The following is a 27,361-nucleotide window of genomic DNA, read 5'->3' on the forward strand; positions in this document are numbered from 1 at the left end:
CACCGCGCGGATTCAGGCGTTTGCCTGCCAGCTTGGTCTCTCCTTCTCGTCCGCTCGAGCGCGACGACGGCGGTAAATATAGAACGGCACGATAGCGCGAGTGTTGCACCCAAAACGAAAGAAGTAACCTGAGAAACTACCTACTTAATTCCACCCCTCTACGCTGCTCCGCCTAGATATTTCGTGTTTCGAATGAAAAATGTACGCTCGCTCGTCTCTTTATGCGTTCGTCGGTAATAACGTTATTATTAAAGCAACGTCGTACGTTAAAATAATTATGAAATAAAATAAAATTAAAATATTATAAAATATTAATAATTTTATAGTAAAAAAAATATTTAAAAAAAATTTAACGCGTACAGCGATGTCAGGAATTAAAAATCATTATCGCGATATTACGCGGAATATTCTTTCGGGGCGGAAATTAGTTTCTGGCTCATCGGCACAAGATCGCAATTGTATCGAGAGATTTAAGAGACCGAACATACCGAACTCTCTGCAGTCGGCTGCGCGAAAGAATGTCCCGGTGTGACCGCGCTTCAGCCGCCGGCGACGAATCCAGGTCACACCGCGGATGATTCCCAGGAAACGGCAGCGGGCGAAACTTCGCCGAAGCCAGGCTGCAGTTTCGGAATGCCGGTCCGCTCGTCGGCGACCGCATTCATTAGCGTACTCGAAATTGCGGCGATCCGCGCGAATGTGACGGTCAAATTGGCCGTGATAGCGTCGAAGGAGCCGGACGCGGAGACGGAGCCAGCGTCCGGCGGATATCGCGGAGATTTTCCGGGCACGCCGGGACCGAGGTAGCGAACCTCCCGGCGAGAAATAGAACGGCAGAGAGGGTGGCACTGACACCACGACCTACATACAGGCCATTGTGCTCCGCGCCGTATATCCCGCTCGGTTACGTCATCGTTCGCCGCAGCCGCAACGTCGGATTTCGGACTCGCGAAGGCGATCCCGTCGATGAACGCGAATTGGAAGCGCTTTCGTTCCGTCCCGCTACCTTCGCAGTCGCGGCCAGAAATTCGATTGACTTTTAGAACAAAGCTCGTCTCAATCTAAAATCACAATTGCGAGGAAAGCCCTATCGTAGACTTATCTGTTCCTCTGCAGCGCAGTTTTAATTCCATCTAATCTAATTCTTTCCATCTTCTTTTTTTTTCTTTTTTTTTTACAGTTATTTTAAATTGATTACTAGTTGGATATGTATATTAAGTTGCAGTAAATATAAAACGTTTCTCTCGTATATTTATTTGTAATAAAAAAATAAAAAAATTCTATATTTATTTTCCAATATTATCATAGCTGCCATTTTACGTGGGTGTTTCGTACGATTAATTATTAGATACGCATGTGGCTGTAAATAATTAACTCGTAAACCACTTAATCTTATAAAGTATTTAATCCACTTTTCAAGTAGATTATCGAATGATTATTAGTGCAGATTCATCGCGGCAATATACAATTTTCATGCTTCTTTTTTTCCAACGTGTGTTTTAGTCGCGTTATGAATATTTAGCCTCATTAGGCGTAAGGACCTATTGAATGTTGCGCGAGATCTACATATTTATTGCGAGAAATCAGTTTATTATCTTTTAAAAACGTTCTTCGCGGAGATTCTTTATTAAAAGCGGCCGCTGCCTTGTTGCACCTAACCAACGCTTCTCTCGACGTCGCGCTTTTAAATGAAATAATGAGCGACTGAGATTGTACCCGCGCGGCAACTGCGTTCTATTGCCTGGCGTACCATATAATCGAGTTGCGTCATCGGCCGATGGCGCAGCTGCAATGTCGAGCCCGGATTCCGGCCTGGGCACAGCGAACTTGGCTCTTGATCGTTTTCAAGTGGCGCATGCTCGGCGCAGGACGAGAGAGAACCGTCGCTCTCATTCCCTCCTTTTTTTTTTTATCCCTCTTGAACATTGTTTTTTCTTGTACCGACCTAATGAGGGCGAAGCGCCCAAAAAATGCTTCAATCAGTCTCCAAATGACCAAATTGAAAAAAAAAAGCTTCTCCCATCAGCGGCATTTGCTCCAAGTTAAAACTGCCGAAGCGAAGGCATACATCCCGGCGTATGATAGGGAATAAAATTAATCGACAACCTGTAATTACGTGTAAAATTCTCACGGCGAGTTAAGCGGCATATTCGAAATATTCGGAAACAAAGAGCGCAATTTCAATCGATAAACTACTTAATCATCAAAAAAGATTTTTGGTGATTTTACGAAACGAGCGACGCCGGCCCCACTTTTATTGGCCGGTAACGCGAAGCTAAAAGAAACCGTGCCAAATGTAACTCGACACGGGGACTCGTGTGTCCTAAAGAATTTATCGCTGAAACTAAAATCTGAGAGAAATGCCTCTCCATTTATGCTTTGAGTTCGTAACAATCCGCGGCCGCCGGCTTTCACGATCAGCGTCGGGACGGGCGTCAATAAGGATCGAAAATAACGCACGCGGCATTGAAAGTTTATCGCGCTATCGTTACCCTTGCCGGAAGCGTATCCGGCTCACCGGCTTCTCGCAATGTCGCGAGGCCTCCTCGCACCCCCGAGCGCGTCGTTTACCCCTGTAATTAAATGCGAAACACGACGTGAATCTTCCGGGGGCACGATAGGAGCGCGAAATCTCTAAATTTATGTAGATTGCACGCGCGCAATTGCGACTCTATTTTACACCCACCGCGCGCTTAAATGCGTCGCGCGGCGCAAAACAATTGGGGAAAACGTCGAGCGCTCTTCGGCGCGCACGTTCTTCCAAAATTTCCATCCCGATGGTTAAACGAGGCCTCTAAATTACGCCACGGCAATCTGGTTAGAGCAATTAGAATCAAACAGTTTTTATCGCTCGGTTCTTTTTCGTCCCCCTTAATTAGGAATTGCGTGTCATTTTTTATTAACGACCCTGCCGCTACGCCAACGGCTCGATAAGTCTCGATAAAGTATATTACGTCAAATTGTTACGAAGAATGGGGCTTATTACGCTGGCGGTGATCGTGTCCAGGCATGAAAGTATGCGTAATGCAAAGCGCTATACGTGGAAGATAAAAATAAGACTATCTTTTTTTCTTATATTATAACTATTTATAAGTTAATATCTAATTTTAATTTTATAATGTAAAATGTAAAACCGGTCTGAGGTTACCTTTTCTCTTTTATTCAATTTTTATTCAATTATTATTTTAACGATAAACGAATTAATTTATACGCACGTATTATCACAACAAAATTTAAAAGAAAAATTTTCAAACAATTCGCAAAAGCGAATTTAATTATTTGAACGACAAAGGAATGCATCACGTTGGCAAACATCCGCGCCTAACGTAATCACTGGGCATAAATTTGATTTCGCGTGCACCAAGTACATTTCGCTTAGCGATAATTGGGACGTTTCTTTCACAATGCATTTTGACCTCGTTGATATTCCATATATTAACGAAAAAGCGAGGACTAATCACAGTTACTCAGTGACAGTCCATCATGAATCGAAAAAGTGTACCAATATTTTTGAGTATTTTAATTAATTTGACAGTCTGTACTCACAGTCATTATCTTAATTACGGCAAATCTGGCAACGTTACATTCTACCATGACAATTACGCTAATAGCATTGTAATTATTAATAACGCTAATTACGGTAAAGAAAAAAAATTTCTTCTTTAATTTTCCCAACGCGTATAATTAAAAAATTACTTGAAAATATCTACGATACTTTTTCTCAAACGATAGATGACGTAGACTCGACGAGAATATCAGGCGGAAAGTACGCGAAACTCGGGGAATTTCCCTACATGGCAGTGGTCCATCATCTCTTAGACGACGAATACATTTCGCAATGTGGCGGCACGATCTTATCGAACAGATGGGTTCTCACAGCCGGTCATTGCGTGATCGATCGTCCACAAAGATTTTTCGTAGTATTCGGTATCATTGACAAATCCGGTATCGCGTACGATTCTCTTCGGGGCCCTGGCGACGCGATGATTACAACTAAAGCGTTTGTACATCCGCAATATTTAGTCAGCCACAACGATATCGCGTTACTTCGCATGCCCCGGGACATAATGTTTTCCAGTGAGTATACCTGCATTAACATCCTTTTCTCGCACCTACTTATATCCCGGTGTTGTTCGATTAATCTACGGAAACTTAACAAGAATTTTTGTAACAAATAGATTTGACAATAATTTTCTGTATATTTAATTCACGGCTCTTTTTATAAAAATTTATTACGCGCTAAAAAAAAAAAAGGAACGTTGTAAACGATTAAGAAATATTACGAATGCATTGCATTTTAATTTGCATTTCAAGCAGTTATTGGTTAGGTATAATATTTTTCTGTTTTAGAATTTATTCGTCCTATAAAACTAGCTTATCACGATGAAAGTTTTGCGTATAGAAATGCTAGTGTAATCGGTTGGGGAAAACAGCGTACGGTAGGTAAAGTTTCGCAAAGATTACAATACACTACGCTGCCTGTTATATCAAATAACGAATGCAAAAAATATTGGCAAATCAGCGACAGACATGTTTGCACGGCAGCAGGGTTGGGACGAGACGCTTGTCAGGTAAAATAAAACTGGTCGTAAATAAGAAAATTACAATTTAGGATATAAATATAGTTTAAAATATGCACTGCAAAATAAATTATAGCTACAGGTATAAGAAATATTTTTACGTACGATAGGAATTTTTTTTTAATCACATTAAGCAGATTTAATGAACGAAATTCGAAAGTATATTTTTTTCGCAAATCTACTTTTCGATATTCTCTTTCTCTTTTTGTCTTAGGGCGATAGTGGTGGCCCTCTCGTTGTAAAACGAGGCGGTCAAAATTTGCAAATCGGTATTGTGAGTTATGGAGACGAATATTGTCCTAGCAACAAACCTGGAGTGTTCACCAGGGTTTCCTCATTTAGGGGCTGGATTCGCCAAGTCACAAATATTATTTAATAAATTAAAATATTTATTTAACGCATGTACTTTATTTTTTTTTGTAAAAAGTATGATTGTTATAAGTTGCAAAAACGTAAAATATACTTCTAAATATATATACACATTTAAATAATATTTGCAGATACAACTATATTCATTTACAAAAGTACATTTCTATTTTTACCTCTGCAAATAATGTCTTACAATAATTTTATTAAATCGTCTAATAACAGCCGGGATTAATAAATCGATTGCCGAATCAAACGTACGAAAATTAATTATCTCCGCCGATTTCACGCACAGCCACGACCTACTCGCATGATGCGAATGATTTAAATCGATGTGACACTGACTGGACGAAATTCGACACATGAACTTCGTTCCGTACGTCGCGGCAATGCGTCTAGCTGAGCCGGATGCTCGTATGCACGTTTAACGCATTTATAAATCAACGGTAAATACCGGACTACTTCACACGATCTCAATAATAATGCGCGAGCCGAAGGGCTTAAAACACAGGATAAATACACGCCACACTCTCGCAATTCGTTCGCGTAAAAGCATTACTATAGGAACTTGTTCCCGGACGAGCTACGGACGATTGTCCCGAGGGAATAGGTGGGGCGAAGAGTGGGTTAACAACTATCCAGCGGATTCTCTTTTCGCCATTCCCTTCGGAATTGTAAGGGAGGAGGGAGGGAGGGGAGGGGGAAGGGAAATAACCGTGTTTCCTCCTTCCATCCACAGTCATTACCAGCTATCGCGCAGGGGTACGACTTTGGGCTCGTGGACCGTGCATAATAGCCACTCCGTTCCGCGCCATTGTGACGTCGTCTTTAAAAGCTCGCGAGGATAGTCAGCGAAATGCTGAATAAGCGAAGCCGTTTGGCGCCCCTTACGCGTCTCGACTATGTAACGGTGATTCTCCCTTCGTTAGGAAGACTCTTGTCGTTAGCTCAGAAAAATCGCGCCTTTCCGATCGTTACCGAGGGCCTTAGCGCCGCGCGATTACCCGACTCCTTGCGACACTTTCTTCCGACGTAGTCAAACTTGGAAAATTAAATAAATTAATATCGAGTTTCAAAGTGCTCGAGATGTCGATAGTTCTCGGCAAATAAAATGGTAGAAAGTATTGAGCGCGAGGAACAGGCGCCGCGAAGATATCATTTGTATATCGCCGTCGTCTGAATTCCTACAGATTATACATTTAATTGCGTTCCGGGCGCTTATCCGGGGAAACTTGCGAGCGCGAATGCTTCGGGCAAACAGGTGTGCGTGGCTTTAAGTTTCACGACGCTCTCTCGAGATTTTACGATCAGCGGACCGGACGAGAGCTTGATCCCGGATCCGAATACGGCGTTAGCTGGCTCGGGCGTCTACCCGAAGCCAACACTCCGCAGATGTTGTTTTCGGTCTGATCTCGTTTTCCTCGATAAGTTCTTTCAAGGAAAATCTACCTTTCGACACGTACTTTATTTCTTATCACACTTATAAAATGTTAAAATTTTTCGAAATAAAATCGACGTTGAGGAAAGTCGCGTTTGGATATCTCGTGAATGTCTTCAAGATTAAAAAAAAAATTTTTTTTTTTGTAAGTCATATAAATCAGTCAATACAGATCTAATTTTTAATTAAGTAACAAAGGTATGTAAAATATATGATATTTTTAATACAATAATTTGCATTCGGGAAAAAATTCAAGCAAAAACGAAAGCGAAATCGGGTCTTTTCAACGGAAAATGAAGGAACTTGGCGGATTTCGATGGATCATTCCTATTACGAGGATTTTAGCCGAGATACGAAGCGAAACGAACGACCGGATCGAAAATCCACTGATGTTCGTGCTGGAAGATCCGGTAGTACGTGGCCGTTGGCGGAATAGGAAGTCGAACTTTATAGGTTCGCAGGAGTTCTCTTGACGTTTTCACAAGATATATTACATCTTCCGATGCAGCCGACAGTCGAAAGTTCCCCGCCGGTTTTATTTCTCGATGCAAATTGATACCATTTATATGCATTTCAGGTGAATTTTAATTGAAAAGCTGCTCGCGGCGCGTCTTAAATTTAAATTCGAAGCGGCAAACTAGTCTTTCGATTCACGTAATAAATAAGTTATGTATAATATTAACTTTGGCATCGTTGCGCATCAAGCGCGAAAGTAGTACATTCGGTTCGGCTTCTTTAATAAATTTAAAAACGATTTTACGCGTTACGCAAAAGTGCGCGCGATCCTTGACAATTAAAAGTTATAAATGCTTATATCCTTAATGAACTTAAGAGTCAAGTTCTAATTGGGTGCTTTGCAAACTCGCCGCTTAGCAGTCACGACGGAAGTAGACGCTCTCGAATGAGAAACAATTATTCGTTATCTGTATTTTCGTTGCAATGACATTTGTTATACGTATAGCGAGCTCGTCAAAGGCCGCAGCAGTCGCGAGAAAGTAGTGCACCGTTATCGAGCCGCGCGCGACCGGGCACGATGCGGCCGCATCTGCATCCGGACGTTATCCGGGATAGCCGGCAACTCGTAGCTTCCGAGAAAAAGAAATGGAGCACGAGTGAAACAAGGAGAAAAATAAGTTTAATGGGTCAGGACACTACGGGCACAGTTATCCCTATCGAGAGCCAAAGAAAAGGCAGGAATATGTATGAAATTATTATTCAGACCGAGGGTGAATTCTCTCCCACCCCCCTCTCTCTCTTTCTCCCTCGATCTCGCCGACTTCCGCTAACTTATAACGACCGAGATGTGCTTTCTTCAACTCCGTCCTCGTTATCGTACGGGATAAATACTCGATTTACATCGACAATGCCGCGCAGACGTACGTTGCTCATCTGAATTGCAACTAGATCCCAAACTGTCTCATTTTCTGGCGCGGAGAAGACGCTCGTAAAATATAAACCGTTCTCGATCTACGAAATTGAATGGCTATTGCTAAGACCGCGATTAAGTTTAAAATTTTTTATAAGAAAATATACGCCGTCTTTTATTTCCGCTCTGCCTTATTTCGTTCTCTTTCGACGCTACAGACTTTACTTTTCTACACGTGGCATTCGCAATGCATTAATATATTTAACTATTAAAAAATTAAAGAATTGACTTCAAATAATTAAACAATTATTAATACTTGTAATTGACCACGCGCGTAGCGTCTCCGGAAAATATTCGCAAGATCGGTTGCGTTCCATATTTAATCCAGCGTGCGCTTCAATCGATACCCAATACGTATATGACGTATTTACTAAATTATCAGCGAGCTAACAGTGCAGCGGGCGATACATTTCGCGCAGCGCGGCGCGTATCAATTAACAATTATCCCATTAAATAATTTCAATGTTCGATCGTTAACGCTAATAGTTAATGCTAATTCACCCGTCGCATTCGCTCGGCCTATAAACGTTCCACGCACATGCCACGAATAAGCGAGCTCTTCCGCAAAGCGCCCGCATTTTATCGGCACGCCTCCTCGTTAAAGTGGCGTGCGCTAAAGTGCGATAAAAAAAAGGCCGGGACCTAATTTCCTAGCGACGTGTCGCGCTAAACAGTCACCTTCGCTCCTCGTGCGACCGTTATTTCTCGGACGATTACATTATCACGTCGCGACGACCGCACCGCTCGCTCGCCTATCGATGTCGACAATCACGGGCGATTAATTGCGCCGGGCTATCGCGGCGGTGCCTAAATTAGCTCACGGATTAACCCTTTCGCACGTGGCGCTTGCTACGATGGACACCCTTTTCTCCCTCGCGAGCTGATATATGTAGAATCGCGCTAACGTCAAAGTAGGTACACGTTTCGAAACAGTATAAAATGATAAATCTTATATAATTTGCACCTATTAAAAAAAATAATAATAATAAAATAAAAATATAATTGTATTAATAAGATTATGAAATTAACCAAAAACTATATAAAAAAAAAAAAATTAGAAATGTGAAATAAATTTTAGATGGCTCGTCATAGATTTTAGGTTTTTTCTCTCAAAAGGGACTCAACGGCCGTAAATTCGTACTCGTCGCGGTTCGTTCTAAACCAAATATCAATCCCGGTCGCCGTCGCCAACGTCATTAATTGATGTAATACTAATTACTAACAGCTTCGTCCATCCCGGCGCGATGATACCGTGATGTGCGGGCCCGGTGATAATTAATGAGCTAGAAACTTTGGTTGTTCCATGAGCCGCAACAATACGCACCGATGCGGAGCCTCGTCGATCGGCGAGGCAAGAAGATTGCGTCACTCATTAGACAAACTGTTTCGCAACAGGCACGGCTGATGAATCATTAGTCGAATCATTAGTCAACTTAGCAAGTACGTGACAGATTTTCGGCAAGCCGCGCGAACGTTGCGTCCCGCTGATGAGCTAATATATGCGGAAGTAACAATGTTCTAATCAATTATGAGAGTATATCGAAATATGCCGTATACGTTTGAATTGATGAATCTCTCTCGAGGAACATAATACATGTAAATAATTATATCATATGAATTATGAATTAGTTATACGCACAATAGATAATCATGACGTAAAATTGAAACTCGTAATAAGATCTCTTCAATCATCTCTCACGAATTAATTGTATTAATATAATATAAACGTATTTTTATTTAGAATTTGGGGCTTCTATATTTAATTTAAAGATAATTAAACGATAATACAAAATTCTCTTGGCGCACATTGAAATTTTGAATCTTATATCTTTTTCTACAAGATAAGCGTTATGGATAATTTTACGTTACACGCAAAAAAAAAAAATAGTAATTTATAATATAATATAGTAACGTTAAAAAAAAATTAGAAAAATAGAGACGGTATTTTTAAGCGAGAACAAATCGAAAAACGCCAAGACCGTTTTAGGGTAACTTGTTACGAAATTACGATTTCCTTTCAAAGCGATAGGAAGTCGTAGCAATTTCTACGGTTCTTCACGCGAAGCCACCGGTCGGTTTGAACGAAGCGAAGCGGTACATCATTTCCTCGTAATACCCATCCTTTCGTTCTCTTTTCTCTCTCACGGCAGGCTTTTGTGCCGACTGTCGTACGATATATGTATGTATATGTCTGTATATAGCGCGAGACTCACATTTCAAGCTATAACTTCTGTAATCAGGCGACGACGGAGAAACGAGAACTACTGGGAAGACAAATAAAATTGGAAGTAAATCACATGTCAGGAATATGACGTGGCGTGGAAAAGGTACTTTGAGCAAGACACGAAAACTCAAATATTGTTTCCCTCAATTAGATTCCCGTGTATACGCGACGTATATCGTTAAAATAATTTCAAACTATTATTTATTTTTTTGATTAATTATTTTTCTGTTTTTATAAAAATTAATTCTTCGTATTCGCTCGTAGCTCTGGAGCTTTTTAATTTGCCTGACTTTCGATTCTCAATACGTTCGCGAAACGAATAAATTCATTATTTGTCGCTTTTGTGCTTCTCGTTTTTTCTCTCTTCCGTTTCAAAAAAAAAAAAAAGAAATAAGATTTTCGCATTTTTTTATATTGTCATCCGTGTGACAACAAAGTGGTGAAATCTGATCGATTCCGACACAATGCTGATGTACACAATAGAATGGACGTTTCTGATTTCAAGTAATAGAAACAGACGGCGGTGCTAAACACTTATGATTTTACCGATAGCGATACTTGAAAGCGACGATTGTAAGGTGTAATAGTAGATGCATTTGTCAATACGTCGACAAATGGCTCGAAAAAGAGTGAATTTCTTTTTAAACTTTTATTAGCACTTCCAGAACGATTTGCATATATTAATAAATAGAATTTCTCTTTACAATGTCTTTTTAAAGTAATTTAGAATAATTTAGAAAAAATTGAGACCGTGATTATTGCAATTTAAAAAGACGATAAATGAATAGCTCGTTACATTTTCGTGCAGCTTCTTCGCCATGAAAAATCCGTTTGATAATAACGACGTCAGGGGTAATTAAAAAAACTCCCTCGAGCGTGACGCCGTCGAAACAAGCGAAGCCGATAAATCTACGACTACTAATCCATAAGCAAACGCGGTCATTCGATTATCCCATGCCCGGATCGGCCCCTAGAGATCTGGTTGCCGGAGATACGCGGCGGGCGGATCGGCACTCGCGTAAACGTCGAAAAGAGCGGAACAGTAGCGAGGCGAAGGGAGGAGGGCCACGTCGGCTGAAACGAGAGCTCAAAAGCAGCGTCCTCGGTGTTGGTAAAAGCGGCGTTATCGTTCCCCGTCGTTATATACCGGAGGTCGTGCGCCGTTATCGCGTTTTATCAGAACCTAAACCGCTGAAAGCCGCCCTCGCTCTCGCCGTTTTCGCGAACGGTCCCACCCCTCCACGCGCGCCTCCTCCGTCCGGTATGTTTGCTTAATTCGATTCCACCCCGTCGCGCGGTGTAACAGAAATAATGGAATTCATCCAGAATGATAGCTCGAGTTGTTGTTGCGATAAAAATACAACGTGAAAATGAGAGGGATGAAAAGACAAACGAACGAGGGGAAGAATAAAGGAATGTTATACGTTACGCGATAGAAAATAATTTCCGTGCTCCAAGAGGCGCGATATCGATATGTTTTCAATTAATAATCGCGGAGGCGTACACGGTCTATTTACAATCCTAAAATAATACACCGATAATGATGTACCCGTTAAATTTGGCGAGAAATATTCAATCTAATTATGATAATTAACTGAACGTGAAATGTTGTGTCCCGAAAATATTTTAGTCCCGTATTAGTTAAAATTAATTAATTAAATCAGGCATAATCTCTAAAACTAAAATCGTAATATTCGTAAGAAGGTTTTATAAGAATTGTGCAAAACCTCGAAAGGAAGTAGAAAATTAAGATTGCCGAAAAAAGATGAGCATTTCAAAACTTTACTCTGCAATTTTTCTAATCTGCGAGGAATGAGGCGTATTATGAAAGTTGTTTCGCTCCAGTACTGAGCTGGATAAGCGTAAAAGAAGTAAATTCAAGAAGAGAAATAACTCCCCTCGGGAGGAGTTTTCCTTAAGGAAAACTAAAAATTTTAATTCCTCTTCGTTACGCACGTTCGTGTGTACTTTTTATTTTTATTTTAATCTTTCGGGTTTTTTTAAATTCTTAAAAATTTCTAATTACTAGACATTACAGAGCTCTCGTCATTTACCTTTCCTTCTCGTACGTTATAGAAAACTGTCTCAAATTTAATATTTTTCAGTAACATTTTTTTTTTCAATGCGTTTTAGTCTATTAAGAAATACTATACTTGCGAAAAATAAATAATTAAAATTTTTTTAATAAAAAAAAATTATTAAAAATAAAGTAATAAAAATTCGTTGACACCTACTCTCGTGGCCACGAAGTAGGCCAAGCGAGGAACAATCAACATCGCGAAAAAACCGGAACGATAAACTTGATTCGATTTAGTACGAGTTTTTGAAGATGGGATAAAAAAATAAAAAAAGTTGCAACACTACAAAAACGAATAAAAGCGAAAAACAGAAAAAAAAAAAAAAACGATTAAAAAGGATAACTGTATAGCGTACTCCCGCGGTATAAAATAAGCCAAGCTAATCAGCATGGCAAAAAAGCGACAACAAATTCGGTTTAATCTAACATAACTTTTTTTTAAGATAGAAAAGTTTTAAAAACTTTACTGCATTTTATTTTCTCCGTGACGGGATTTAAATATTATATGTATTTTGAATGTTTAGTTACTCTTTTAGCCTACGTGCCGAAATTATCTCGCATTTCTAAGTCTTTTTTAAAAAGTTTTAATTCCTTAAAAAATCCATATATTTTAGAATACAAAAATATTAAAATTGCTCATCTTCCTTCGCGAAAAGGCCTGCGTAAATACAAAAAACTACGCCAATGAGTCGAACATGATATTAAAAAAAAAAAAAACAGTAAAAAAACTTGTTACGTTTATTCGGCATTCTTTTGTCCTGCTGTTAAATGTTCTCTGGCGCTCGCAAATATTTCAAAGGGAAACAGGTGCGCGGAACTCAAGGTTGCAAATCCTGGCACGCGATGCAACACTCGCGGCCAGCGTTGTCGCGCAACTTTCCGAGTCGTGGCCCTTAACAAACTCGTGAAAATTTTTCACTTCTATATCGCGCTCGTTATAAAGGCGGCTACGAAGGGCAACACCTCCTCCCGTATCTCGTCGCCGGCGCGTCGCGAGCGCGACAAATTTGCAAAAGTCATACAAATCGTCGCCGTACACCTGTACCCTGTCGGATTCTCAAAGTGGAATTAGCCGAAACTTTCTTCAGACCTCCGCAAATCATTCCGCCCTCTCTTATTCGAGCCATCCGTTACGGAAATCCCCGCCCCGTCGCGACGAATTTTCAGCGAAGGCGCCGCGGGGAAAAAAAATGAAAAGCAGGGAAACTCACGGAAAGAAATACCTCGAGACATATTTCGCGACGGGCTCACCCAGGAGACGTTCCCCCGCCCGTTATAACTCTCCCGTGAATTAACACGTACTTCTAGCCTCGTCCCGTTCCTTTTCGTCGTCTCATCAGATAGGAGAGCAACCAATTTCCGTCGTGTCGACGCTACCCGTTACCGGAAACGAACATTTCGTCCTTTGTCTTTCCTCGATCGCCGTAGCGTGGCCGGTCGAGCTCGGGAAAGAGGGGAAGAGAGGGAGGGAGAGGAAAAAAAAGGTGGCTTTTCGTTTCGCGAATATACCGTGCACGAGAAAGGCAAACTCTGAGAAAACGAACGAGGCAGACGCATAAAGCTTCAGGCTGACACTTGGAGAGAGTTCAGCAACCCTCTGACTATAGATCGCATCCCCCTTCGGCGTTCACATCGACCTGCTCTTCTCTCCCTTCTCTCTATACCTCTCTTGCAACTGCAATTCCTCTCTCGGTGATCGGCTTTCTTACGCCGTATCGTCCACCTTTTTATTAGCCACCCCTCTGGTTACTCGGGCAAGTTCGCGACGCGAGCGAAAGCGCGAAAAAACAGTGTCTATTTCCTGAAACTTTTTACACTCGCCGCGGAACACGGTTTATTCACCGGGACGTGGAAAATGTTACTTTAACCACTGCATGCGCAAATAACGAGGTAAAAAAAGAAACGAATAAAGAGTGTCAAGGTTTTGCATTATAATTGCGGAGTGGTTCTTGGGAAAGAAAAATAGAGATCAGCGTACCGCTTTTGCTAATTTTGAACCTTTTACCAAATTAATTTATTTATCGAACGTAGTTTACTCCGCGTTAACTCGTAGCTAAGGACGAAAAAGCTACAACGATCTAGTGATCGAGATTAATCAATTAGAATTTTTTTTTTACGCGCGCTGGAAGTTATTGAAATTATTTCGCGCGACGTTACTGTTTATATTCTCGCGTAACCGCGAAAAATTGGTTGATGAGAAGAGAAGGAAGAGTATAACAGAAGGAGAAGAGAGCTGACGGTGAGAACTCTCGAGAGATTCTCCTACGTCGTAACTCACGAAATCAACTCCCGCGTTTGCGATCTCGAAAGGGTCCTCGTTAAGAAACATCCTTAACAGAAGTGACGCCGTCGCGACAAAATCGGGTGAGAGACCGGGGATCCTCGTGGCGGAAATTGCAAGTCCGGGCCGTACTTGTCCGCCTCCGATCGCGCGGCAAAAAACCTCCAAATCGCTTTATTATGCAACGGAGCGGCCTGCATGCAAAAACAACGCGAAACCGCTTGCATTAAAATTCGTGTATTTCCTGATTTTTGCGCGAAAAAGCCTGGCAAAAGGAGCGCCGATAAGACGCCGCATTCGGATACGACACGGGCTGCATTTACAATTTTCAATAACACTGATGCTTCGCGTCACGTAAAACTTTATCTGGCGAATTATTTTTCTTCTACGAATAAAAAATTATTTAATACGCACGCACGTAAAAAGTTAATTTTATTTCACAAATATTGTCTCCGTTAATTTTTGGCAGGTACGTTTCTCTTTTCGCATTAAATTCGCTGATATTCAGTGAACGAAAGTCAAGCTGTGGTATTTCCTTTTTCTGAGTAGCAAGCTCTTGTCGTAATCAAGGAATTATAACACTTTTTTTCTCGGCCGAATTTTGACGCGTCCGGAGGCTCAAGGAGCTTGAATTAAAATTCTTAAGCTAGGCACTCAGCTCGATTTGACGTGCAGCTACAGAGAGAGAAATGCGAACAATTTAACAAATAAAATCTACCCGGGGACGGGAATGGAGCGCTTGCACATACAATTGAAGAAAGGGAAATCCGGTCTCGTTCTCCGACGCCTCGGCAAAGCCTTTCCTCCGATTTTATTTCACGAGCTGGTGCACCACGAGTAACATCGTGCAAGACTGTAGCGAAATCGGGACAAGCCGGTCGGAAAACGAGGCGACCGGGCATCTAGGGATTTCAACCATACCTTTAATTAAAATTCGAGGTAGCCTCTCACACGTGAATTCGCAAAAAAAAACGACACAAACCGAGTTGGGAAAAACCTCCACCAGTGAATAATCGTTCCTTTTTATAAATCCGGGATGAAAATTTTACATAAAAGTTCAGAGCAGAGATTTTATTTCGGATGATTCGGTTTATCAAGAACACTGCGCAAGTGACGGGCGAGTTTTATTGCGCAAGTGAGTCGCGGGTCTTAATAGTTGCGAGAGAGAAAAAGAGAACGGAAGCTTGCATTTTGTCAAGTTTTACCTTCGAATTCTATTTATAATTCCCTGAAACTTTAGACGCCTCTAGCAATATCTTCAGTCAAATAAAATATTTTACTTTATGCTTAAAATGTGAAGTAGTAAAAGTTATCGAGGTACTTAATATCAAATCTTGTTGGAAAACTTGCTAAACAAAATAAGAACCAATTTAATTTTCCGAAATGTCTTCGCAGTTAAATAAAAAAGACACTGAATAATGAAAGAAAAAAAAAACAATAAAGTACTTAAAAATACATATATAAACTTTCCCGGAAGTCAATGATTGAGAAAAATCAATATTCAATCGCATTGTTAGATTCCTCGGTTTCGAAAATGCACGCTTGATCTCGAGAATTTTTTATTTTACGTTTCTTTTTCTTGTCTCTCGTTACCTACGCGACATGTCATAGTAAAAATCGGACCACGATTTCTGAGTTTTCTCTAACGCATCAATCACCGTATTGCACGAGAATATTCCGCCACTGACGAGTCCTACCGCCGACGTATACCCCTGTTCGCTCAATACCTCGCGATCACCCCGAGTTACGATGGAAAATCGCCGCGTAGAGTTGTTCTTAACAAAGGAACGCTGACTCTGCCATTATAAAAGAAGCACTTTCAGAGCTTTACTCATTTCCAGTAGCGGTACTTCAACTTCTGAGCTCGATCGCATGGGATGTTTCAATGAAAAGTAGTTGTAACACAGGAAACAAAATAACATATTCATCTTTCGTAACACAATAACGGTAATAAAAGGTAGAGTAAAATACGTACTTTTCGTTCTAGAATGGAGATAAAAAAATTAATGAATAATGAATAATGAAAAGTGAAAGGGCAAATTTTTTAAGTTAACGTTTAATGAGAGAATTTTAAAAATAATGATAAGAACTATTACGTAATATCTTTAAATTAAAATACGTAATAAAATAATTATATTTCTCATAATATAAAATTATAACGTTTGTTATAATTTTAATTTTTATCACTCGCGGTTACATCACATTTACTTTATCCACACTTAAATAATTTAAAAATCAATATTAAATTATTATAAGTTTAATACATTTAAAGAATGTGATACAAAGTATACGATCGAAGAAGCTTGAAATAAACTGACGCACGTTAAACATTCAATGAAATTATTCTTTCTAATTTCCTTTTTTAGCTGCTTTTTTTAACAATCTCCATAACTATAGATTCGCTAATTTCTGACTAGCTTCTTACATCTCGCTAATTACAATATCGCCCGTGAAATATGACGTCAGACAATATACGTCATTTGCAAGCATCCGTGTCACGCTGCCGCGTTGAACGGGAAACGATGTATTGTGTTAGTAATTACTGCACCACGATTACGCCGACAAATCTTAGTTTTCCTTCAACCGGGTTTATTTTTATTTAATCCAATCAGTTAATTATTTTTCGTTGTACTTTTTAGCAAAATTCCTCGCAAAATAGTAATATAGATTAGAAAGAAAAAAAAAGCTTTAACATGCACGGGTTTTCGTAATCACTTCAATCTCATAAAACTCCTAGATCTCCTTTTTTTTTTTTTTTTCAAAAAAAAAAAAAAAAAAAAAAAAAAGTTGTAAAGCGCAAAGAGCGCTTCGACAAAGTACATTAATTTTGCATTAATTTTACGTCATCCCTCCGCCAGTTCTTTTTACGCTTTATGCTCCCGCCGTGTACATTTTGCGACGACTAACCGTTCCGTATACGAAAGATAATCGGATACGTCGGAAATCAGGAAATTTATCACGTACGAACATCGACGAGAACCTATAGTTATAATTTACTTTTCTTCCGTTCTTTTGAATCAAGTGATGTTTCCATCTCGGCGGGCGACGGCACGTGATTCTTTTAAGAAACACAGAACGCGCCCCACGGAAACGGGCGGAAAGTAAGACAAATCAGCGGAAAGAAAAACAGTTATTTGCGCGTAATAAAATCGCGACGATGATACGCCGCGTTTCGTCTTGAAAGAAATTCAGGCAATTTGTTGAAAAGTATTGCGATAGGCGAAAAAAAAAGAGCGTCTACGCTCGGCTGGCGATAGCCCAGTCAACAATAAGAGACCGGGCGCGAAATAAAGCGACGTATAAATCACGCGATGGATGCGCCGAGCAGAGTCGCGGTAAGCGGCGGCGCATACAAAGTGCGAGAGCTCTTGTAACGCCGTAAAGCTCATCGTTCACTTCCGGCTCGGCTCAGGAAAATGTCGAAATGGCGTCCGTGAATCGGGAACAGCAAACCGCGCTTGTCGGTACAAACGTTTCTTTCAAAAAAGGGGGTCCCGTCTATCGTAATCCGTTTTTGATGAATCGCAAAGACCGCGTGCTGCCGCGGGACGAGATTATTCGCGCGACTGAACGCAGCTTTCGTTTCCGAACGAGGGCAAGCTGCGTTTTCCTCGATACAAGCGGATGACGAGATCCGCGAGGTTTTTTATGTGAGATAAAAGCGCCTGACGTAAGACTTTTTTCTAATTAACTTTGATAGAGAAATTAGAGAGGCGTCGTACGATCACGTTTAATATAAAAAGTTAGTAATAATATTTTACTCGTGGTATTTTTTTTCTACTTTTTTCTCTTCAAATAAAAGAATTTTTTATCTTTTACATTTATGTACGTTTCGATTAAAACTATCGGTTCGAAAACAGGTAATATCATTTCACATTTACTGAATTATCGCAAAATGTCTATGCATGATAATGCGTAATGTAATATAATGAGTACGTGTAATGTGTTGTAATTGCGTTAATCTTTGAAATACATTTTATTACAATTACGACGGAGGAAAATATATGTCGCGTTACGTTGTCCGCGGGTACGTTTACACGTGAAACGAAATTTATCGCAGAAAATTATAATCAAACGTGCCTTTGCAGATTACAATATGCTAAATTAAACCGATTTCACCAATGAACAAGCGATATATTATAAATCACCGTCATACAACGAAGAGGGAGAAGTAGGTCGTTTTTAGTGAGGGACATTGATCCCGAAGGTGGGCTTTAAATACAGTACTATCATTAATCGATTAAACCGCGTTCATATTCTCTTAATTGTATCTGCGCAAATAATTAAGAGCTAATAAATCATATTTATTAGCAGCGTTAAAGTGACGATTAAATAGTCGAGTTTTCTTTAGAAGCAGGAAATGTTGAAATAAACTGTTAAAATATTTTCAACACAACAGTTTAAACAGGTAACGCCGTAATTAATTTATCAACATTACTTGAAACATTTTAATACAAAATATTAAATCATTACTCATTTTAATAAATATTTCCCTTTCAACTTTGTTTGGAGAAAATTTTCGTTGATCAATTGCTACGATATATTGCGGTAACTAATTGCTTTTAACAGCAACTTTCTTTCCTACCCGAACCACTTCACTGACGTTGCATAATGTGGTCGTATTATAAAGAGAATTATATCCGATAAACTGCTCGTAATTGATTACTTCCTGGCTTACATCGGAATTATTCTCATTCCTTGGACGGTGCTTTATTCTCATTAAAAATAAAACCTACTTCTCTGTGTGCGGGCAGGAAGCGAGATTTCTAGCTCTCGCAGGTGAAACGCGAAGCTTCAGGTGGTCGACCTTAATAGCCCCGCGGGAATAACCTGAAAGCGTCAGTTTTGCGACTGCAAAAAAGGTTTCGCGAGTCATTTGCGCAAAATATCTTTAAAACGCGCCCTCAATTTCTCCCTCTCCGAGATTAACAATGAATCTTTTTCATAGAAATTACATTGGAAACTATACGCTTAATTGATAATTAAGAAATCTAGCTTCACGTTCGCACGTTCGATTCCGTTATCTGGGATTTAATTTTTTTTCTCGATACCGAATTCGCCGGATGCGCTTTATCGTTCGTCATTTTGTTGATTAACCGGGCCACTAAATACTAGAGATTCACGCCTCGGCTATGAGATGCCGAGCCTTGAACTCTAACAATTCGCCGATCGATACGATATGTGTCGCATATACCTGGCGCAGAGCCTCTAGTCTTGGAAATATACGAGGCACTTGAGGTCAAATTTTATAGCTTTACATCAGACCGCGAGATAATCCGTTCTGAGACTTACCATCTGTTTCATTATAGCGAAGCTAAATCTCAGAAAATGAAAACGACCAGCGGCAGGGAACTGAATTATAATTGTAATTGAAGAGTAATTACATTAAAAATAAGAATTCTCAAATAACTATTTACGTAATTCTGCAACGGAATCAATTATCGTTACTTTTATTAAACATTATACCACGAGATAAAAAAAATATTTTAGTCGTAAAAAAATTTAGAAAAAAAATTTTAAGCTAATGAAATAATAATTAATATTACAAAATAATTTAAATTACGTAAAAATAATTGCGGTAAAAAAACAAAGCTTATTTTATCTTTTATTTTATTTAATTTTCGAAACAACTTACTCTCATATAAATTAGTCTCGTTAAATAAAATTGTTTGTTTAGTATTAACGTTGTATTTCAGTATTAGTACAACTTCGTTAATTAAGCTGCGCTCATTAACGATACGTTAAAAAGTTGTTTTGCATCGACCCCCTGCCTACGTATATATTCGGCAACGTAATTCTAAAAGATTCTACGTAATGGATCCCATTTCTGTTCTACGTGCTCGTGCATGTTCTCTTCATTTCCCCGTTTTAAAATACTATATCGTACCATTCGTCTCTTTCAAGAAAGGAAGGATAACTGATCGTTAACGGGGAATCGGAAAACCTTCGAAAGAATATCTCAAGCAGGATTTAAAAGATCTCTGATCCGTACGAAAAAATCAACGCGAAAAAAGGCGTCGAGATATCTCTCACGACTTACCGAGCGACTCCCGGATTACTTAAAATTTCCTTCGTTTTTTTCTCGCTCTCCCTTCTTTTTCTCATTCACATTCCATCCGCGACGCCGTGAATCGTTTCCGTAAAGAACATTTCGACGAAAAAGCATGAATTTTTACTGTAAAGAGTCATCGATAGAAAAAAAACCCTTTTTTATCGGTTCTTTTATCATTTAACAATAATCAGCAACAGGATTGACTGACTTTCTCTTTGATATTCTGATCAAAATGTTCAATTTTAGAAGAGACTCGATCTTTATGATTTGTTGACGTGACGCGGACGTGTAAATCAATGCATAGAACTCGAATATATTTCATTCGCGATTCGATAAACGCACAATGAACGTGGACAAACTAGATTTATGTCGATGACGATAAGAGCGCGTGCACCATTACGAACAAAATTCTCCACTGACGTATGTAACGTGAACTTTCGCGTAATACGCATTCGGTCTTGAATAAAACACATTTGCAACGGTAATCCAAGAAGAATCGCACACACTAGTATAAAGCAAATGTAAAATGACCCTGACGGAGTCGGCGCAAGAAACAGTAGTACAACGCGAGTACGAATTGTGGAACTCGCGCTTCCGTATTCCGTATCGCGGAGTACATATATGTACGTCTGGAAAAGTGTCCGGGAATGAGAACAAAATGTTAAGCGACATAGGATCGCTGCACAGGAGTCTGCGATATTTAACGAATACTGCTGAGTTAAAAAAAAAAAAATAAACCGGAAATAAAACGATTGAAATATCAACTGTGCAAATTTAGGGGAAAAAAAAAAAAAAAAGGGAATAAATGAAATAAACCGTAAGCGTGTACGCGTAGATTGATTGGCAAACTCAACGCGCGAGTTCTCCATGTCGGTACCCGCTTTTGACACGCGCAAGCGCAAAAAAAAAAAAAAAAAAAAAAAAGTGCATGCAAGATCATCCCACGCGAAGTGGGTTCAGGGCGCGATCTGGTTACGCGTATTACCGCGGTATTTGTTGTTGCGCGCAAACAACACCCGGCTATCTCGAGCGCCGGACCAGCGTGGCCGAGCGCAGGGTGAGTAGCACTACTCGACTCGTGCCGCCAGCTCGAAATCGATAGGCGGTATCCATCGCTCATTCGCCGCTCGCGTCCTCGTTGACGCGTAGGTACGCGCGGGCATGCATATTTCGCGAGGGGCCGAATAACAGCCCGTCACATCGAGGGTCAATGGAAAATGTACAGTGCCGGAGAGGTAAATCGACGAAAAAAAACGCGAGGTTCCGGTGTCGGACGGGGCGTGTAGATTTAATGAAAATAAAATATCTTCGGGCAACAGCGCGAAGAAGAGTTGAAAAGTGCAATTAAATCCCCGACAGCGAGGTCTCGACAACGTTGTTTCGAAGCTCTGTATCCCGCGCCGTAACCTTTTTGCTCGTCAAAAATATATTTGTCGCGATAAAACGTAATTACCCGGATGGGTTGTAGCGGTAACAGTCTCGATTTCCGGGCACTTGACTCTCGTTTGTTTAACGCCCGAGGCAAGAAAACGCTAATCAACGTCATTAGAACAATACTCTCTTGCGCAACGCAGGAAGCCGCTGTGAAAAGCGGCGCGTCGCGACGCCATGCATTTTCGAATTGTTTACCGTGGAAGTAGTCGTGATAACGCGTGACGGCACGGAGCCACGTAATTCACGTAATTAGCGGAGAAGTACGAAGTCGAGAGTGACAGAAGCCGCAATGTCTACGAAGCGCTCTAGAATCCGCGCCGAGATGTAATCGCGATCTGTAAATTGAAGCACTCGGGCAATATTCATTCGTTTTGCAGTAGAACAACAACAACAAACTGCCGCGTAACTAATTTCACCGAAAGCGATTAGCGTACAGCGCAAACTTATAGCGCAACTACTGATTTCCGTTCGTCGTCCGTGTCGCATTAACGCAATTGCATCCGTCGGCGATTGTATCCGCCGATTTTCTCGCGGATTTTTCCTCGCAAGCTTGCGAACTTTCGACTCGTCGATTTCGGTTGTTCGCAAATCGCCAATTACACCGACTGTTATAAAAGCAAAATTAGAAAATAAAGCCGGAGAGAGTTTACCGTCCATCGTAAATAGTTTTCGTAATGAGTCGTGTTGTATTTTCTCGAGCGCGCTGGACACCTGACGCCGCCGTTCAAAGCGAAACCGAATAGCGACCGACGGCGGCAGGTAACGCGTAATTGCCGCCTATATCTTTAGCCAGAGTGGGTCTATTATGCCGTGGGACGCTGTGGGAACATTGTTCTCAATTAACCGTGGCTTTTAGTGACAAATAAAAGCGAAAGCCGGACTTTATTGTAACCCCGCGTCTACTTGTCAGACGAGCGCGCGCGGTTGAAATTGAGTTAGGCGATGCATGCTGAAAGCTGAAAGCGGAGACGCGGAATGCAGACGCAGGTACGATATTCGCTATCGACACGTCACGCCTCGGTAATCATCACCGGAACGCATAAAGGGAACAGCGATTGCGCGCTCGACAGGGTCGACAAGGCAGTGGGCTGAGAATTTCGATTATTTCACAAATTTCGCGGAAGCTAAATTAAACCGTAACTTGAATCGTGCCTCTCCTAAAAAGTATAATCGCATAATTTCAAATTTCTATTTTTCTCGTGCATTTAATTATTTTCTTAATTAATTTAATCCTTAATTTGTCCCTTTTTTTTCTTAAACACAAACCAAATATAAATAAAGTACAATTGCTATTGACCGCGATTGCTGGCGTCAATGATGTCGCTTTAAACGCCCCCATTGAATTCTCCGAGAAAATCGATGTCGAACCGCAGAACACGCGAAAAGCGACCACAAAATGCCTAACGGTCGAACGAGTGGGAATGATCGGTCAGTAATTGAAGATGCCCGGGAGTAACTTGCGGGGTGTAACCGACGACAGGATCGGGGCGACGAGAGAAAAGGGTGACGCGAGTCACGAGCAAACACTCCTCCGCTCGTCGCGGCTTCTTCCCCATCTCCCCCCGCTTGTTCGTCTTGTTGGAAAGCCGGTTGAACGTGTTGAACCTCATGACTTATGGATCCGCGCTTGCACTCCACCGATCAACCTGCCGGCGAAGGTCCTCGACTGTTTCCCCGATGTTACCGAACTCTAGCAACTCCCAACTATTTCCACTCTCCTTCGCGGTACTGCCGGCGACGCTACCGGGTGTCTTGCGCAAACACCCCGTATTGTATGTCATTCGACAAACAATTTCGAAATCCGCACCATGAATGCGAAAGTTTACAACTCGTGTCGCGCAAATACGGCTGCTTAACTAAGCCACGTAACTTCAATAAGCCGTATCGCGAGGTACGCGAAGTACAAAAAAATGTTAGAGTGTAGAATCTGTTCAAGTAAGAAAATTATTTCGATCGGTGAAATTTGTAACGTTGATTCTCCACCGTTAAATAACTATTGTTTCGTTCGATCCTGCCTCGCGCTGCAGTAGTAACAAAAAAAAAATCTCGTTTCGTTGTAAAGAATCGTAACGATGCTGCGCGACGTACGTGCACATACAATTGTGCAATATTTATCACCGCGTATAAAAATTAATTGTCGATCTTGTTTTAACCGTATTTGGCATCGATTTTTTATAAAAAATTTTTCCCGGCCGCAGGTAAAAAATTAACGTTCAGAAAATTGGCTTTGTAACGTGCATGGGGATACACGGTATATATCGCAAGTACTTCGCGGACTCTAAACGACTGCTGGCTAAGCACGACACCTATTTTGTTTGCCGACCTACATAAGTAAACAGTACCTATTTGTCGCGGCAGTGCTCACCGCGGCCGCAGCCAATTTGTCCGGGACTCGGGGTGATTCCACCCTCATCCCGCTCACGTTTTCGAAAGCGTTCCGTCGTTTTACGTGAGGCCGTGTAGGTACTTGCGACTGAGAACGAACGACGACGACGACGACAGACGAGTAAGAAATTTATTGGCTTTACTGCGAGTTATTCGTGTAGCGTAGCCACCTCAATTCGCAAAATAGTCGGACACCCCAGAAAAAAAAGAGCGAGAGATTGAACGAGCGTTATAAAAAATTTTACAAGAGACGTATAGTTGAAATTTTTTAAATGGTATATGATAAAAAAGAATTTACGTATAAAAAATACAAGAATCAAAAAAATATACTAAAAAAAGTGGGAATTCGTGAAAGAATTTTTCACATAAAGTTGAAAATATAGAACAATATTTATTTGTAGTCAAATAAATTTCTAATTAAAAAAACGTTTTCATAAAAAAAAAAAAATGTTCTACGTATTTCTGGTTTACGATAATCATTAGATTCGAGCGAATTTAATATTAATAAAATAGATAAAAATATAAATAGAGAACTAGCTTTTTAAAGTGCATTCATTGCGACTATTAAAGACAAAAAAAATGTCTCTATAACAGAATGCAACGATCGATTCATTTACGGCAGAATGAACATATAATATAATCTCTGTTTGTGGCTGAAAATACTCGGCACAATCATAGCATTAGCATAAAATTCTATAACCGTCCGTGTATTCATTTCCGTTTATTATGCGTAATTTGCACACGAAATAAGTCGCAATTAGTTTGCTGATGAATTTGAACTGATCTTTCAATGTTTCCTCTCGTGAATATACCGCAACATCATTGTGCCATTAAATTTTGATACTAAAAATCGCAAAAAAGAAAATACCTTTAGTCATAAACTATTCTGAAAGTCAACGAATGTGTTCTACGTCAAACATTAATTTCCTGTTAAATTAATAAAACATTTCATTTTCAACTCGTGTCTTTTTCCGCTTGGCGGATCGCTTTACTTTTGACATGGCTAAATGATCACCTTTATTTGATTAACGCGATTAAAATTATATGTATTTAATTACCGACGTTACTAAAATAAGTGAATTGATAAAATAATATAACTAATAATTACAGAGAGAATTTTTTCTTTTAATTTGGAAAAATTATAAACTGCGAAATAAGCTTGCGTTTATTAATATCGGAAGATATTAAATTGAGATAATAATTACAACATTAAAGTACAATGATTCATTAACGTGAGAAATTTACTGGACCAATTTTCCTGCTCCAAACAATACGTATAATACAATCTCAACTTTGTGTCGCGAAATACAATCGTTATTTTACAATTAATCTCGATGTAGGATTAGCACCGATGCGTATCTCGTTACACACTGATATCTCATTCATGTTATATACGATTTCACGTCATTCCCGTATTGCCAAGACCGCGATTGTAATACGCGCCGTGACGACGTATTGTAGAAAATAAATCCCCATTTCGTCAAATCCGCAAATGGATATTTATTACGTAATTCTATTTTTGCGATTAAACGTTATTAAATGTATAAACCAAAAAAAAAAAAAATCAAGAATCAGGAGGTATGGGAATAAATCGAAAGAACCTACTTTTTAAATCAATACGAAAGCCTGATGAGTTTAAGAAAATATTAATGTGCGATGACGCCGAGCGAGAACAGGAACAAAAATGCGCTGAATTAGAGGAAACTGTCAAGTAATATATCATCTCGTAAGAGTGCAATGATAGATCGGATTGTAGATTACGACGACTTTGCTACGTTGTTGTTATTGTTGGTGATTTATCGACTTAACTAAAGTTTTAATCGTATCGCGTTTAATTCTATAAAAAAAAAAAAGAATAAAATCGCGTTAAGTTATTTGTACGCGAATAAAATATTAATCAAGCGTAATGCGTCAATTATGATTTAATTATTAAACATGGTATCGTGGCCCTTGCGGTCGGTGACAGTTTCATTTATTTATTAAAAACATTAAAATATCTGTCATCCAATACTATTTCAATAATACTCCAATAATAACGGTTTTATAAACTATAACGAAAAAAACTTGCTGTAATCGCGTCAAATGCAGTACGACAATGATGTTATGAGCACAATCCGTATTGAAAATATACAATCGTATTAATTTTTTACGTTCTTTTTTTTCCAATTATTTAGAATAATTTAAAATAATCTTGTTTCCTGTGCAAAAAAAAATAAAAATAAAAATTCTAATAAAATAATAAAATCTAGTCTAGAGTAATAAAATATCACGAGGGAAAATGTGCAGCAGGTTTGAAATTCGATTTTCGAAATTGGATTTTCAACGTATTACTTCAACCCGATTTGCATATTATAGAACCCGATAGAACCAAAGTGTTAGAATCATCAGTATTTTATAGCAAATATGATTGCATGATCTGTCGTTTCGAGCAAACTGAAAAATAGAATATTCAGAGAATATAAATGTCACATATTTTTTTAAATAACAGAAGTAACGGTGTACTATTTTTTTTTTTTACTGATTAATTGCACCTTTTTAATTTGATTCTATCACCTTTAATTGTTTTATAAAAATATATAGAATATCTATTTTATTTCGTTCTGTCTATAATTAGCATATACTTTACGAGACGGAATTGTTGCAGAATTAATTAAAACGACGATTATATTCGGCATCGCGTGCAACTGTTAGCAGTGTCTAATTTACTTCGGTTTTTTTTTTGTACCAACATTTCCGCGCCGGTGTTACGATTGGATTGTAAAATCAACATTTATACCTATTGACGGAAACGAATCGAGCAATTGGAAATGTCCCGCGAGACTCCGAACGCGAGTAAAAGGACTCGATCTATCGTTCGGATGATCGAAGTGCCTCGGAAGCGATAAGTGAAAAGTACGTCTGTACTTCGTAGTCCCCACTTCGCTATCGATCGAGCGTTTTCAAATATATTGCTGACATCACGAAGTAATCCATCGTGAAATGCACTTCGAAAAAAAAGCACTCGCCTTTGACTAGCAAACGATTCGCCGGCGGTTGGGCTACGTCAATGGATTAGCGAAATACACGAATTACACCGTCTCACTTTCATCACATTTACC

The 27,361-nt window shown here is 39.7% G+C and overlaps 2 protein-coding genes across 2 annotated transcripts in view; one reads left to right on the plus strand and one right to left on the minus strand.

Annotated features, from left to right (window-relative positions):
• The window catches only part of LOC139110092 (uncharacterized), a 113,221-nt gene that overhangs the window by 71,678 nt on the left and 14,182 nt on the right, over window positions 1–27,361 (minus strand). The window lies entirely within an intron of this gene.
• Window positions 1,445–11,480, plus strand: LOC139110074 (chymotrypsin-2-like). The gene is made up of 4 exons (XM_070669626.1): window positions 1,445–3,640; window positions 3,733–4,077; window positions 4,351–4,571; window positions 4,795–11,480. Exons 1-4 carry the CDS (start codon window positions 3,484–3,486, stop codon window positions 4,954–4,956), a joined length of 885 nt encoding a protein of 294 aa, XP_070525727.1. The 5' UTR covers window positions 1,445–3,483; the 3' UTR covers window positions 4,957–11,480.

This window comes from Cardiocondyla obscurior, linkage group LG19 (genome assembly GCF_019399895.1).
Source record: "Cardiocondyla obscurior isolate alpha-2009 linkage group LG19, Cobs3.1, whole genome shotgun sequence".
NCBI lineage: Eukaryota > Metazoa > Arthropoda > Insecta > Hymenoptera > Formicidae > Cardiocondyla > Cardiocondyla obscurior.

Coding starts and splice junctions, on each gene's coding strand:
- LOC139110074 (XM_070669626.1), top strand. CDS start 3,484: ATGAATCGAAAAAGTGTACCAATATTTTTGAGTATTTTAATTAATTTG. Junction 3,641..3,732: donor TATTAATAACGCTAATTACG/GTAAAGAAAAAA, acceptor CTCAAACGATAG/ATGACGTAGACTCGACGAGA. Junction 4,078..4,350: donor CCGGGACATAATGTTTTCCA/GTGAGTATACCT, acceptor TTTCTGTTTTAG/AATTTATTCGTCCTATAAAA.